The sequence below is a fragment of the Cherax quadricarinatus genome, chromosome 19 (genome assembly GCF_038502225.1).
Source record: "Cherax quadricarinatus isolate ZL_2023a chromosome 19, ASM3850222v1, whole genome shotgun sequence".
Lineage (NCBI taxonomy): Eukaryota > Metazoa > Arthropoda > Malacostraca > Decapoda > Parastacidae > Cherax > Cherax quadricarinatus.
The window spans coordinates 39,432,030-39,447,587 of NC_091310.1; the positions used below are offsets into that span (position 1 = coordinate 39,432,030).

The following is a 15,558-nucleotide window of genomic DNA, read 5'->3' on the forward strand; positions in this document are numbered from 1 at the left end:
AATTATATAAATAATATCAGCATATTTGTGAACGTATATTAGACCCACCAGCTGCCGTGTATTAAATGTGTGAGGTCATTTGTTTACTCTTGAACATCGACAAAAATTTAGCATTTCCGCTACTTTGAGCTCAGTTTCAAAGCCATTTTCAATACTGAAACCAATCAAAATCATCTCTATTTCTGTAATATATCTTAGATTCTATCAAATGAGACCAAGAAATTGCAAATACAACTATAAAAAACATACGTAAAAACACTGCAAAGTTGCTGTTTTAATGGAAAATTACAGTCTCAGTTTTTTCTCTCATTATGTACTGTGTCCAGGATTTGTTTTGTGGTGCACACATACCACACGGATGTATTCTCTCATATCTAGGCCCAAATTTACTGCTCACAGCTTATCAGATAGAGCTGAGTTCATGGTGTAGATCTACTATTTGGATCCTCAATGTAAAGCCATAGATCTACGGCACGGACCCTGAAAGGGTTAAAGGAGGGGTTTGGGATATTGGCAGTTTGGAGAGATGTGTTTACCTGGAGTTTACCTGGAGAGAGTTCTGGGGGTCAATGCCCCCATGGCCCAGTCTGTGACCAGGCTTCCTGGTGGATCAGAGCCTGATCAACCAGGCTGCTGCTGCTGGCTGCACGCAAACCAACGTACGAGCCACAGCCCGGCTGGTCAGGAACCGACTTTAGGTGCTTGTCCAGTGCCAGCTTGAAGACTGCCAGGAGTCTGTTGGTAATCCCCCTTATGTATGCTGGGAGGCAGTTGAACAGTCTCGGGCCCCTGACACTTATTGTATGGTCTCTTAACATGCTAGTGACAGCCCTGCTTTTCATTGGGGGGATGTTGCATCGTCTGCCAAGTCTTTTGCTTTCGTAATGAGTGATTTTCATGTGCAAGTTCGGTACTAGTCCCTCTAGGATTTTCCAGGTGTGTATATAATCATGTATCTCTCCCGCCTGCGTTCCAGGGAATACAGTTTTAGGAACCTCAAGCGCTCCCAGTAATTGAGGTGTTTTATCTCCGTTATGCGCGCCGTGAAGGTTCTCTGTACATTTTCTAGGTCAGCAATTTCACCTGCCTTGAAAGGTGCTGTTAGTGTGCAGCAATATTCCAGCCTAGGTAGAACAAGTGACCTAAAGAGTGTCATCATGGGCTTGGCCTCCCTAGTTCTGAAGGTTCTCATTATCCATCCTGTCATTTTTCTAGCAGATGCGATTGATACAATGTTATGGTCCTTGAAGGTGAGATCCTCCGACATGATCACTCCCAGGTCTTTGACGTTGGTGTTTCGCTCTATTTTGTGGCCAGAATTTGTTTTGTACTCTGATGAAGATTTAATTTCCTCGTGTTTACCATATCTGAGTAATTGAAATTTCTCATCGTTGAACTTCATATTGTTTTCTGCAGCCCACTGAAAGATTCGGTTGATGTCCCCCTGGAGCCTTGCAGTGTCTGCAATGGAAGACACTGTCATGCAGATTCGGGTGTCATCTGCAAAGGAAGACACGGTGCTGTGGCTGACATCCTTGTCTATGTCGGATATGAGGATGAGGAACAAGATGGGAGCGAGTACTGTGCCTTGTGGAACAGAGCTTTTCACCGTAGCTGCCTCGGACTTTACTCTGTTGACGACTACTCTCTGTGTTCTGTTAGTGAGGAAATTATAGATCCATCGACTGACTTTTCCTGTTATTCCTTTAGCACGCATTTTGTGCGCTATTACGCCATGGTCACACTTGTCGAAGGCTTTTGCAAAGTCTGTATATATTACATCTGCATTCTTTTTATCTTCTAGTGCATTTAGGACCTTGTCGTAGTGATCCAATAGTTGAGACAGACAGGAGCGACCTGTTCTAAACCCATGTTGCCCTGGGTTGTGTAACTGATGGGTTTCTAGATGGGTGGTGATCTTGCTTCTTAGGACCCTTTCAAAGATTTTTATGATATGGGATGTTAGTGCTATCGGTCTGTAGTTCTTTGCTGTTGCTTTACTGCCCCCTTTGTGGAGTGGGGCTATGTCTGTTGTTTTTAGTAACTGTGGGACGACCCCCGTGTCCATGCTCCCTCTCCATAGGATGGAAGAGGCTCGTGATAGGGGCTTCTTGCAGTTCTTGACGAACACGGAGTTCCATGAGTCTGGCCCTGGGGCAGAGTGCATGGGCATGTCATTTATCGCCTGTTCGAAGTCATTTGGCGTCAGGATAACATCAGATAGGCTTGTGTTAACCAAATTTTGTGGCTCTCTCATAAAAAATTCATTTTTATCTTCGACTCTCAGTCTGGTTAGCGACTTGCTAAAAACTGAGTCATATTGGGACTTGAGTAGCTCACTCATTTCCTTGCTGTCATCTGTGTAGGACCCATCTTGTTTAAGTAGGGGCCCAATACTGGACGTTGTTCTCGACTTTGATTTGGCATAGGAGAAGAAATACTTTGGGTTTCTTTTGATTTCATTTATGGCTTTTAGTTCTTCCTGCGATTCCTGACTCCTATAAGATTCCTTTAGCTTGAGTTCGATGCTTGCTATTTCTCTGACCAGTGTCTCCCTACGCATTTCAGATATATTGACCTCTTTTAGCCGCTCTGTTATTCTTTTCCGTCGCCTGTAAAGGGAGCGCCTATCTCTTTCTATTTTACATCTACTCCTCCTTTTTCTTCAAGGAATAAGCCTAGTACATACATCGAGTGCCACCAAGTTAATCTGTTCTAGGCATAAGTTGGGGTCTGTGTTGCTTAGTATATCTTCCCAGCTTATATCGGTTAGGACTTGGTTTACTTGGTCCCACTTTATGTTTTTGTTACTGAAGTTGAATTTGGTGAATGCGCTCCCTCGTGACTAGTCTCATTATGTCGGTCTGGGGCTCCACGCATACATGTCTGAACCTCAATTATGTTGTGATCTGAGTATATTGTTTTTGATATGGTGACATTTCTTATCAGATCATCATTGTTAGTGAAGATGAGGTCTAGTGTATTCTCCAGTCTAGTAGGCTCTATTATTTGCTGGTTTACATTGAATTTTGTGCAGAGATTTAAAAGCTCGTGTGAGTGTGAGTTTTCATCAGAGCTGCCTCCTGGTGTTATTACTGCAACAATATTATTTGCTATATTCCTCCATTTTAGGTGCCTTAAGTTGAAATCCCCCAGGAGCAAGATGTTGGGTGCAGGAGCTGGAAGATTTTCCAGACAGTGGTCAATTTTTAACAGCTGTTCCTGGAATTGCTGGGATGTTGCATCCGGAGGCTTGTAGACTACCACAATGACTAGGTTTTGGTTCTCGACCTTTACTGCTAAAACTTCCACTACATCATTTGAGGCATTTAGCAGTTCTGTGCAAACAAGTGACTCTGCAATGTACAGGCCAACGCCCCCCCCCCCCCCCCCCCCCCCTTTTGCCTGTTCACTCTGTCACATCTGTATAGGTTGTAACCTGGGATCCATATTTCGTTGTCCAAGTGATCCTTTATGTGGGTCTCAGTGAAAGCCGCGAACATTGCCTTTGCCTCTGCAAGCAGTCCACGGATGAAAGGTATTTTGTTGTTTGTTGCTGGCTTTAGACCCTGTATATTTGCAAATAAGAATGTCATCGGACTGGTGGTATTGTTGGTACTGGGGGGGGGGGGGATTTTTTTTCCGGCATTAGTATCTGTATCTGTTGGTTTGGAGTGGAGGCCATCGACTGTGGTTCCACTCCAGGAATGACTGGATTTGGTGTACGATTTCTGCCATTTCCTGCCAGTTTTTTTTCCTTCCTGGCACTAAAAAACCTCTCCCTCTTGAGTGGCTGTGGCTACCCAGGTTTTCCCATGGCCTGGATGTTTTGTATCTTTTTGTACCCTTTAGATGGTGTGCCTGGCAATTTAAGTTATAGCACAGTCTTTCCTGTACTGAAGAGGTACACATTTCAGGGTGAAAAAGCTTACAGGAAGGGAGTTTGCATTTTCCTGTTGTCATATGGGCATGGCATTTTCTAGGGTGGTCATAGTTGCACGTCCTGTCTGTTTTTCCAGATTTCCCATGTCTGCAGATACCAAGTGCATAGTATGTGTAATAGGACAGTATATATATAATTGGGGCCCTGATATTATATTCTATAAGGAGTTTATTAAATTATTTCAGGTCACTTTTTATATTGTATCTTTATATATGCTTCTAATTTGGTGTATCTGGGCGCCTCTGCAAAAACAGTGTTTATGTATGAGTGTGGTTAAAGTGTTGAATGATGATGAAAGTATTTTCATTTTGGGGATTTTCTTTCTTTTTGGGTCACCCTGCCTAGGTGGGAGACAGCCAACTTGTTGAAAAAAATAAAAAAAAAAAATTATTTCAAGACATCACAATGTCTGGAGTTGAAGAGCATTTTAACTTGGATGAAATAATAATATTTAGTTTAAGAACCAAGAAAAGGGCTCATACAAGTTGAAAATATATTTAGCTGTAACATACACATGGTTTTCTAGGTCAAGAAACAAAGGTGCTGTATGTTAGATATAAAGGAAGTCTAGAATTGATCCTAACACTCAGTGTTAGTGTACAATAACTATTGGATTGTGTATATTTTTACTTTAATTTTCATGGCATTTTGACTTGGATTCAGCTGCATATGTGGGATATAAAAGTAATGCTGTATTTGTCTCTTATGGTGTGTGTGGGTTCTGTTATAACTCTTCAGGAAAAGCCTTAAGTCTGGGTTAGCTTTAAGGAAAAGAAGCTATGTTTCAGACAGTGAGGTTTGGACATACCATTCATTTGAGAGAATAACTGAACCTGCACTCTCAAGATTGCGCAAGAATGCATACTGTTATAATGTCATCACTGCCCACCACTGTGACCGAAGCTTGTTCACAGGATTTATGTGAATGCAGTTTTATAAAAATATTCACACTTTCAATATATTTTTTAGGTGAAATTTCACTAGCACTGTCACTGTGAATGTTAGCCACTGGTACCAAAAAATTAATGAAACTTTATTGTACTGCATTACTAAGGAATCTGTGTTCATCTAGTGCAACGTTTTTATGACTAAGAGTAGACAAGTAGACAGAAGGGATACTTCAGACAGCTGCTCACTAATAATTACTGCTCACTAAGTGCAGCCCCACATTATACCGTATTTTATTATTACTGTAACTCCTGAGACCGACACTGAGGAGCCTGATACAGTACAAACAAACTCCCAAGAGTCAAGTTTCTATGAGTCTCATGAATCTATAATTCATGAATACAAATTTTTCATCACAAAATCGTAATAAAACGATTGCAAACCATGGTACAGGTGGAGCTCGAACTCATAACAAGAGTCGTAAAACTCCAGACCAGCGCATAAGCCATTGGCCTGGAGTTTTATGACTCGCTTGCCGTGAGTCTGAGCCCCACTCGTACCATGGTTTAATACAAAATTCTCTCTCTATAATAAATATATTTTGTTTCAGATTTGGATTCACTTTGTTTCAGAGATGCTATCTCTTTCTTTCACTGATCTTGTTAATATTGATATTTACAAGAAAGAAAGGCAAACTGAATGTTTTAGGTTTTAAAGTAATGAGTGAAGTAAAAAAAGTTTAGGTAGAGGAAACTTGCATATATAGTAATTTAATTTACTCACAAAGTGTTCATAAGTAAAAATGCAATATAATCAAATCTTGCAAATTACAAAATTCACAACTTTGGGAGTCTGATTGTGCTTTTTACTAAAACAAAATATTTAAATGCCAGAGGAGGGAATAGATATGGACCAGATATAAAAGAGCCTAGCTATATAGCATCTTTGTTAAGATATACCAAACAAATAAAGAAGTTTTATGCAGTGAATTGGTGTAAAATTACGAGGAGTGCAATCTCCGAGGTATTAGTAATATGACACTGAAACTGTGAAAAAGAACGCAAGTGATGCTGAAGCCTTATATAAATTATTTCAAACAATTTCAATAATAAAAAGGTCTGAAATTCTGTAAATAATATAAATCAGTCAGAAAAAATTAACAAACCCATAAAAATCATAAAAAAAAATCCTAATACTGTACTGTATTATTTAATGACTGACTGACTGACTGCTAGTAAATGCCTCAAATGACATTGATCATGTAAATATATAGTATGAAAATTATAGGATGCTTGTAAGTCTACCATTGCTCCCACCAAGTGATGACACAGTGAAAGGCTACACAACATGATCATGGGCTTCATCTACTGTGCACAACACATGGATACAACAAGACATATAAGTTGAAGTCTGGGAGATTTAGTACACCAAAAATTTATCAGAACCAGAATAAAATATAGCTGCATCATACTCAAACTCACTTTATTGTATATATATTGTCCAACAGGAAGATGCTCTTTTCGTAAGACCCCCGTATTGTTGAGTTCTTGTATGTTTATGACATCATATTCGGCATTAATCCGGTCACCATTTTCGTCAAAAGCAACCTTACCCGTGAGGCCATTCTTCAAAACCTGTTCTAGAATGTATCTGAAATGAAAAAAAATTGAAAACTTACTCAGGAGAGTTTCATACACCACAAGTGCAATTCTTTTGCAAAGACTGAATGAGCATAAATTATGTACAGTGGACCCCCATGTTTCATGATTAATCCTTTCCAGAGAGCCTGCCGAAAGTCGAAATTCACGAAACTCGAAACCATTTTCCCCATAAGAAATAATGGAAATAAAATTAATCCGTTACAGACACCCAAAAATATTAAAATAAATTTTTTTTTTTCAAATTAAATAAAGATTTACATACTGAAAACAATCAGAAATCAAGTACATGCATATAAAAAATAATAATAACATTACACTTACCTTTACTGAAGACTTCTGGGTGGAAGGAAGACGGGAGGAGGGGATAGGAGGAAGGTGTACACTATTGTTTGGAAGGAGAATCTCCTTCCATTAGGACTTCAGGTAGCAAGTTCTTTTCTGGGGTTACTTCCCTTCTTCTTTTAATACCACTGGGAACAACTTGAGAGTCACTGGACCCCTGTCACACAAAATATCTGTCCAGAGAGATCTGTTTCTGGCATTTCTTTATGATTTGCCTGAAGTGGGACAAGGTTTTGTCACTGAACATGTTGCAGATATGGCTTGTTTCAGCTTGGTCAGGGTGATACTTTTCAACAAAACTTTGCAACTCATTCCACTTTGAACACATGTCCTTAATCACCGAAAAAGGCACCTCCTTCACTCTCTTTTCCTCCTCCTCTGAAGCAGTTCCTCAGCTGTGGTCTGATGCTGTTCCAGTTGAAGCTCCTGCAGTTCGTCAGTGGTTAGCTCTTCCCTGTGGTCCTCCACCAACTCTTCCACATCCCAGTCACTCACCTCCAACCCCATGGACCTGCCCAATGCCACAACACCTTCCACAACAGGCAGAGGGTCGGCAGGGTCAGGGTCTGCCTCAAACCCTTCAAAATCCCTCTGGATCGTGTTCTTCGCTTTATTTACCAAAGGGCTTGCACTAGCTTTCCTTGGGCCCATGGTGACTTATTTAGCAGTTGCAATCACAAAAAACAATGGATTATTATGAATGAACCTGCGGGGTGATGGTCACGTGTTGGTAAACAATGGCACACTGAGCGTGAATGGCGTGGGAGACTGGCTTTGTGTGCGTGGTGACGGGCGGATGAGTACCAGACGGTCGCTGAATCACGAGCCTAATCACGAAACTTGAGGCCAAATCTTGCCGAAAAAACTTGCCAAAAGTCGGATTTCATAAAAGTCGATGCTGCTGAAACTCGAGGGACCACTGTATTCATTTCCTGAAGATACAAAGTAATGTCATTTCCAGAAAGGAGTAGACCATCTTATCTAGTATGTTATATCCTGCGGAAAATTTTACATTTTATGTTATTTAATTAGTATATTTCTCTTCTGTTTGATCGGAAATTATTACAGGCAGGTTCCTCTTTACAGGGCTTCACTTTACAGCATTTTGCTAATACAGCCTCTCCTCACTTAACGATGGAGTTCCATTGCTAAGACCACATCGGTAAATGAATTTGTCATTAAGCAAGGAGCATACTATAATGGTAGTGGGTTTGTGTCAATCATCTTTGATATTGTTTTAATGTCACCTTTGCACCATTTATAACATTTTTTGTATATTTTTAAATGTTTATACAGTAGTGTACTGTATAATGTAATAAACAGAATAGAGGAAATCAGCTCTAATATACATTATTTAGGTATGCATACAGGTCAGAGAGCCCATCGTAAGTCCGAGTAGTCGGTAAATGAGTATGTCGCTAAGTGAGGAGAGGCTGTAATAATAATTGCTCTGAAGTGCTTTAAATTTAAGTCATAAATTTCATGTAGCTGTGGTAGCTGTTGTGGGAGCTACCACACCTGACTTTCTACAATAAATACTCACATTTCACCCTACATTAAGACATATTTTAGGGTAAAAAATGAGTGTACTGTATTTTATTGCTCTGAGGCGCTTTAACCCTTTGACTGTTTCCGACGTATAAATACGTCTTACGAGCCAATGTTTCTGACGTATTTATACGCATAAATTCTAGCAGCTTCAAATCAAGCAGGAGAAAGCTGGTAGGCCCACATGTGAGAGAATGGGTCTCCATGGTCAGTGTGCACCATATAAAAAAAATCGGGGAGCCAGTGGTGCATTGTGGGAATGCCATTTCAGTTGTCATTTTTCAGCATGTCTAGCGGTAAGAAATATGTGATTCCCCAGCAAATCTGGGACTCTTCTCTTCCCAAGTGATGCTCTAACACAGATGGAAGTGTCAGTGAAGATCAATTTCATGATTTGGAGGAGTTTGAGACCAAAAGCAATGGAGGAGGAGGAGGGGGAGGAGGGGAGGAAGAGGAGGAGGAGGAGGAGGAGGAGGAGGAGGAGGGAAGGAAGAGGAGGAGGAGGAGGAGGAGGAGGAGAAGAGGAGGAGGAGGAGGAGGAGGAGGAAGAAGAAGATGTAATAATATTGTTCCCTTGAAGCAAGAAAAAAAAAAGTCCACCCCATGACAGTGACAAGATAAGGGGAGATAACATCTGATAAGAGCTGACTTTGATGAGGGTAAAGGAGGGTAATATTACATGACCATTGCCCTCCCTTTGTTTTTGCTGGTACACAAACATTTCTGTCTGTCTATTTGTCTGTCTGTCAAGCTCCCTGTCTGTCCATCTAGCTCTCTGTCTCAGAGAGAGCCACAAGACTGTGTCATCACGTTTACTCACATCTTCAAGCAGAGTATAGCACTTTGTCTGGATTTCTTGGGTTATCCTAGGTAATTTACACTATGTATACTTGTATTTATGTGTACCTGTGAGACAGAGATAGGCAGACAGATAGAAAGAGAGACAGATTGAAAGATATAAAATGAGGGAGAAAGATAATTAGATAGAATGGAGGAGGGGAAGCAGCATCCGACCCCATTGTTTTGACAGGCGGTAGGGTAGTGACTAATGACACAATATGTCACTTTGACAGCTGCCGACTCCTGACTCAAAACAATTATAAGCCACACACTCGCACACAAGGAGGAGGAGGAGGAGGAAGAAGAAGAAGAGGAGGAAGAAGAAGAAGAGGAGGAAGAAGAAGAGGAGGAGGAAGAAGAAGAAGAGGAGGAAGAGGAGGAGGAAGAGGAGGAGGAAGAGGAGGAGGAAGAGGAGGAAGAGGAGGAGGAAGAGGAGGAGGAAGAGGAGGAGGAAGAGGAGGAGGAAGAGGAGGAGGAAGAGGAAGAGGAGGAAGAGGAAGAGGAAGAGGAAGAAGAAGAAGAATTGTTTGTTTGTTTTTGTAAACAAGTTTTGTAAACAATATATTGATAATTATGTTTGTGTGCTTGTTGTGTTGTATACAACGAGTGTATATATATACATTGCACCTTACTTTGGTCTCATAGGCCACATAAGTTATGTGAAAAAATAAAATAGTGAAAAAAACAAAAAACCTTCAATTACAAGTAAACTAAAGTTTACCGGGTGAGCGGCAGTCGCCGCTGTTGCCATACGCGGCTCATTTTCTGCAAACTTCATGGCTCTATATCTCGGTAAGTACCGATGGCAAAAATTTTTTTTTTGGACTAAAACACTCAGAAAAATAATCTTAACATTTTCATAAGAAAAAATAATTTTTTTTTTTTTTGAATATTTGGCGACATAGAATGACAGTTTCAGAGAGGGACCTGAAACAGTCAAAGGGTTAAATGTCATATATTACGTGTGGGTGTGGTATCCGGGCAAGCTACTATACTTACCACCTGACTTCTTACAATAAATACTACTCACCTCTCACCTTACATTAAGATTACACATATTTTAAGGTAAGTAATGTGTGTAATATATGTGCATTTTATTTCTTATTGTTTTTAATGCATGCTCGGTGGGAGACGGCCGACTTGTTGAAAAAAAAAAAAAAAAAAAAAAAAATAAACTTGTTATCTGGCATTTATAAATGGAAAAAAAAGGTGTATCCATTTGCAACAGGAGTTAAGAGTAGACAAAATTTCGAGTGTTTAACCTAATAATCTAAAGAAGTAGGAAAAATAACCCTAAATTAATTAAAATAACAATTGCAAACTGTCAAAACACTAAACTCCAAACAATAACTGTAATAAAACACACTGTCAAAACACTAAACTCCAAACAATAACTGTAATAAAACACAAGTGATTAAGAATGTTGGAAGGGAAAAGCATAAGAAGGGTTAACACTTACTGGAAGAGCATTTTGCCTGTCTCCCAAGAAGTACCAGTGTTGTTACAGTCCTGCGGAGGCTTCTCTGTCGTGTTATGATCTTCTCTTAACTTCTTTATGGCCATTGCCAGTATGTACCTAGAAAAAATTTACCAGATAAATGCAGGCAAACTAATTAGCACTCCAAAAATTAGAAAAATATTCTCAAAAATTAACCAAGCCTTTACACAACTAATAAAATTATGCACAATAAGAATCAAATTACAACCTGACTGACCCCTATTTCCCAGACACTGTTCGACTCTTACAGGTTTGGAACTTTCCTGTGAATATAATAATAATTAAAATCAGGCTGACAGATATGACCTCAAGCATACAACACATAATGTGTAATAGAATATGATGGGAAGAGGATAGTGTATGATGGGTGTCCTTAAGTAATTATACAGCATGACCCCCCATATCTACAGGGGAAATGTTCCAAGGACATGCCGCAGATACCGAAACCGCAGATAGTAGCGAATCCTATATACAAGTTGTTTTTCGTTTACATGCATACCTATTATAATGTTTAATCGATAAATTATGCACAGTAAATATAGAATTATCACTTTTTCACTGATGGCAAGCACTTCATGGCTTCTCTTAGGCTTTGAAGAACTGCCACCATTAATACTTTCGCAATACGATGCCAATATTAAGCAAAGTTAAGGCTATTTTCAGGTCATGGTAAATTGTGGAAACCAGACCCGCGGATACGAGGGCCCTACTGTAGTTAGCTCCTGTACTAGTTTTGTTAATAAAACAATCCATCTCTCACATCACTGACTTAAAAACTTTATAACTACAGTACCACTACCACTTCCTTCCCTTGCAGTCCACTACATCCACCCAACACTCATTCCTGTACATACACTTTATTTATCAATCATAAACAGTGAGGCATGCGATAGGTCCAGGACCTGTAGCTCAACTTTATCATTAGGCATATGGTAGGTCCTAGGAGTGTTGCTCAGTTTTCTCAGCTAGGCATGTAATAGGTCTTGTAACTGTAACTTAACTTCCTCAGTTAGGCATATAGTAGGTCAAGGAAATTTAGCTCACTTACCCTTTTCATACTGTTTTACAATGAAGTAGATTTTGGGTGTTTCAGCTATGACATAAAAAACTAACCTTTCCATTATTTTGCAGATGAAAGTTCCATTGCTGAATTAGCAAAATAAATGTTACAGAGATGTAAATATTGTACAATGTTACAACTTTAGAAAATGTATGAAAAATTATTTCTAAAATTTTTACCTAAATTGTACAGGATCTTAAATTCAAGGCACATTATGGATTTAACATTCCATATGCAGCTAACTAAGGTACTAGCAGACTAATTACTCATTGGGCTATATAATACCTACAGTAATGCTGAATTTGCTGTGTTAGGTTAGGGTAGGCAAGGTTCATCAGGAAACAGGACAAGTGTTTCCTGGCGCAGGTCTTAGTCAGATGATGACCAGCTGTTGGAGTTTTTGGTCATCTGACCGAGGCCTTCCACTGGCTTACCGGTCCACGCCTTTAACCCTTAAACTGTCCAAACATAGATCAACGTTTGCTCGCGTAGCGCTCCGAACGTAGATCTACATTAAATTTTACATGCTTTCTTATGCAAAAAAAAAAAAAAAAAGTAGATCTATGTTCAGAGCACTACGCGAGCGAACGCAAATCTGCATTTGGACAGTTTAAGGGTTAAAAACTGTGGTCATAGTTACAACCATATTTTTATTATATTTTCTGTGTAATCTTTGAGAAAATTACAACAATTCTAAGGAGATTAAAATCTTATTTTCAAACATTCACATGTAGGACTTACAAACTGTCAGTGATGTGAGCATTCTCATCAGAGGCATTGACAAGTTTGAGACCGATGGCTCCTGCTGGCACGTGATTGGCACTGAGGGCCTGCTCAGTCACCACCCACACGTACCCCCGCCCGGTCATGTTCATGTAGCTGGCATCGTGGAAGATTGTTCCAGCATCTTCTTTGCTGCACAAAGGAAAAGGGTGCAACACTGTTTGGAAAAATCACACAGAACCATAGCAAAGAAAAACAAATATATTATTAAATAGAATACAAATGCTCTACAGATTTATCTTGTATGCACTAAGTACAGTAAGATCAAAGAGTTAGTTCTACATAATGCCATCCTGTGGTAAACAGTTCAAGATACTATACTTAATTTTTACAATCTCATGAAATAGCACCGAGAATATAGATTTTTTAATCTGTTTTAAATTTTTTTTGGAACACCTCAACTAGAACCAACTAGAACATGAATCATAGATACATTACTGTCTTTACAACTTAATTTAGATCTGCAAACCCTACTGAGAATGAGACTGGTCTACAGTACATGGCCACAAACATACGTTATCAGCCTTATATTGTACTAAAGAGATTTTGAACATATGTATTTGTTTAGTTCTTCAATGCTGGGTCCTGCTTGATCTTCTTTAATGTGCATCCTTATACTTCCCGTGGCTATAAGTAATTGCAATAACTTAGGAAAAATAACATTAAACTGGCTAGTTGATTACTTGCACAACCTCTCCTGGTGACTTACTTGGCATAGAGTAGGATGACACGAGCTGAGGCCTCCCTCATCTCTTTGAGTTTGTCCACGAATGAATTAAGACCAGGCTCAAATTCTATCACATTTTCCATCTGCAAGATCGTACATATACAAATGTGTGTATATGGCAGTGTAACATATACAGTACTATATGTTGCCATGTGCAGTACCATCTTTTATGCTGTACATAATAGATATTTTTAAAATTTTGCCAAGACATAAAAATAATGACTCCACCTTATACAGATATAAAATACTCAAATGATCCTATGCCAGACTGTCCAAAGGCTTAATGAATTTTTGAAATACAGTACAGTAAACCCTTCATTATCCCCTTAACTCTGGCATACCCAGAAAAAAAAAATTCCTACAGAATAAAAAGAGTGCATTTTGATGACTCTAATAAGACTAAAAGTGAGTAGAATCTTACAAAAACTTACTATTTTATGGTGCACTGAATCTGTCAAAAAATTATCACTCATCGGCAACAGTGGCATAAATGCTCCAACGATATTTACATTCTACAATTTATTGACCCTAGGTAGTAGGTCGGTAGACAGCAACCACCCAGGGAGGTACTACCGTCCTGCCAAGTGAGTGTGAAACGGAAACCTGTAATTGTTTTACATGATGGTAGGATTGCTGGTGTCTTTTTTCCTGTTTCATAACATGCAGGATACCAGGTATATCTTGCTACTTCTACTTACATTTAGGTCACACTACACATGCATGTACATGCAAATATATATAATACCCATCTGGGTTGTATTCTATTTTCTTAATGGTTCTTGTTCCTCATTCTTTCCTCTTATCTCCATGGGAAAATGGGACAGAATTCTTCCTCTGTAAGCCATGTGTCGTAAGAGGTGATTAAAGTGCTGGGAGCAAAGGACTAGTAATCCCTTCTCCTGTATAAATTATTAAATTTAAAAAGAAACACTTTTGTTTTTCTTTTAAAATATGGCTTCCCCCCAATCAGACTGTTAAAAAGAGAGTTTAATGTACATATTTCAAAGATTATGCAAAAAAATCTGAATCCGTATCAATGACTATTTACAGTGCTTGGAAAAAAAAAAAAAAAAATCCAGACCTTGTTTTACCAACGCTCTTATATGGGTGTGAAGCATGGGTGATGAATGTTGCAGCGAGGAGAAGACTGGAGGCAGTGGAGATGTCATGTCTGAGGGCAATGTGTGGTGTGAATATAATGCAGAGAATTCATAGTTTGGAAGTTAGGAGGAGGTGCGGGATTACCAAAACTGTTGTCCAGAGGGTTGAGGATGGGTTGTTGAGGTGGTTCGGACAAGTAGAGAGAATGGAGCGAAACAGAAAGACTTCAAGAGTGTATCAGTCTGTAGTGGAAGGAAGGCAGGGTAGGGGTCGGCCTAGGAAAGGTTGGAGGGAGGGGGTAAAGGAGGTTTTGTGTGTGAGGGGCTTGGACTTCCAGCAGGCATGCGTGAGCGTGTTTGATAGGAGTGAATGGAGACAAATGGTTTTTAATACTTGACGTACTGTTGGAGTGTGAGCAAAGTAACATTTATGAAGGGATTCAGGGAAACCGGCAGGCCGGACTTGAGTCCTGAGATGGGAAGTACAGTGCCTGCACTCTGAAGGAGGGGTGTTAATGTTGCAGTTTAAAAATTGTAGTGTAAAGCACCCTTCTGGCAAGACAGTGATGGAGTGAATGATGGTGAAAGTTTTTCTTTTTCGGGCCACCCTGCCTTGGTGGGAATCGGCCAGTGTGTTAATAAATAAAAAAATAATAATAAAAAAAAAAAAAACAATAAGGACATTATAGAACAAAAACTGCAATACTTGGTACTTATAATATTTTTGTCATCTCCCCTTGTCCTAGACCATTGGAAGCCGGATGGACATGCTTTCACTCAGTGTCCTGAAGTAATCAATGGGTAACTGGTGACCCAATTGTCCTTAATCTACTGCTGCAGGCACAGCGTGGATGAAATGTGGCAGGATTCCATCTTTTTTATAATATTCTAGGCATTCTCAATAGGACTGAGGTATGAACTATTCCCTGGCCACTGTAAAACCTCAATATTTTTCTCAGCAAGCCACTTTTTTGGCCTTCTTAAAGGGAGTGCTATCATACCTAATGGTGGTGCAGCCTCCAATATAAAAAGAACGAAACAGTCTAGATTCATAATGCGTATTTGATGCTATACTTCATCTGGATGTTTTCTGGAGGTATCTGTCAACTCTCTCTGTTAATACAAAAGACTGCAATATGTATCACCTTTCAGAGAGCCTGCATATGCC

The 15,558-nt window shown here is 39.5% G+C and overlaps 1 protein-coding gene across 5 annotated transcripts in view; it reads right to left on the reverse strand.

The window, feature by feature from the left end:
• Positions 1–15,558, reverse strand: part of LOC128688354 (glutamate [NMDA] receptor subunit 1) — a 220,393-nt gene that overhangs the window by 54,884 nt on the left and 149,951 nt on the right. For all 5 annotated transcript variants that reach the window (XM_070086694.1, XM_070086691.1, XM_070086690.1 and 2 more), the window contains 4 exons: positions 13,273–13,373; positions 12,522–12,695; positions 10,682–10,798; positions 6,313–6,481 (listed from right to left, as the gene is read on the reverse strand). In XM_070086694.1, the coding sequence (XP_069942795.1) occupies positions 6,313–6,481; positions 10,682–10,798; positions 12,522–12,695; positions 13,273–13,373 (561 nt within the window). The remainder of the gene's footprint in view (positions 1–6,312; positions 6,482–10,681; positions 10,799–12,521; positions 12,696–13,272; positions 13,374–15,558) is intronic.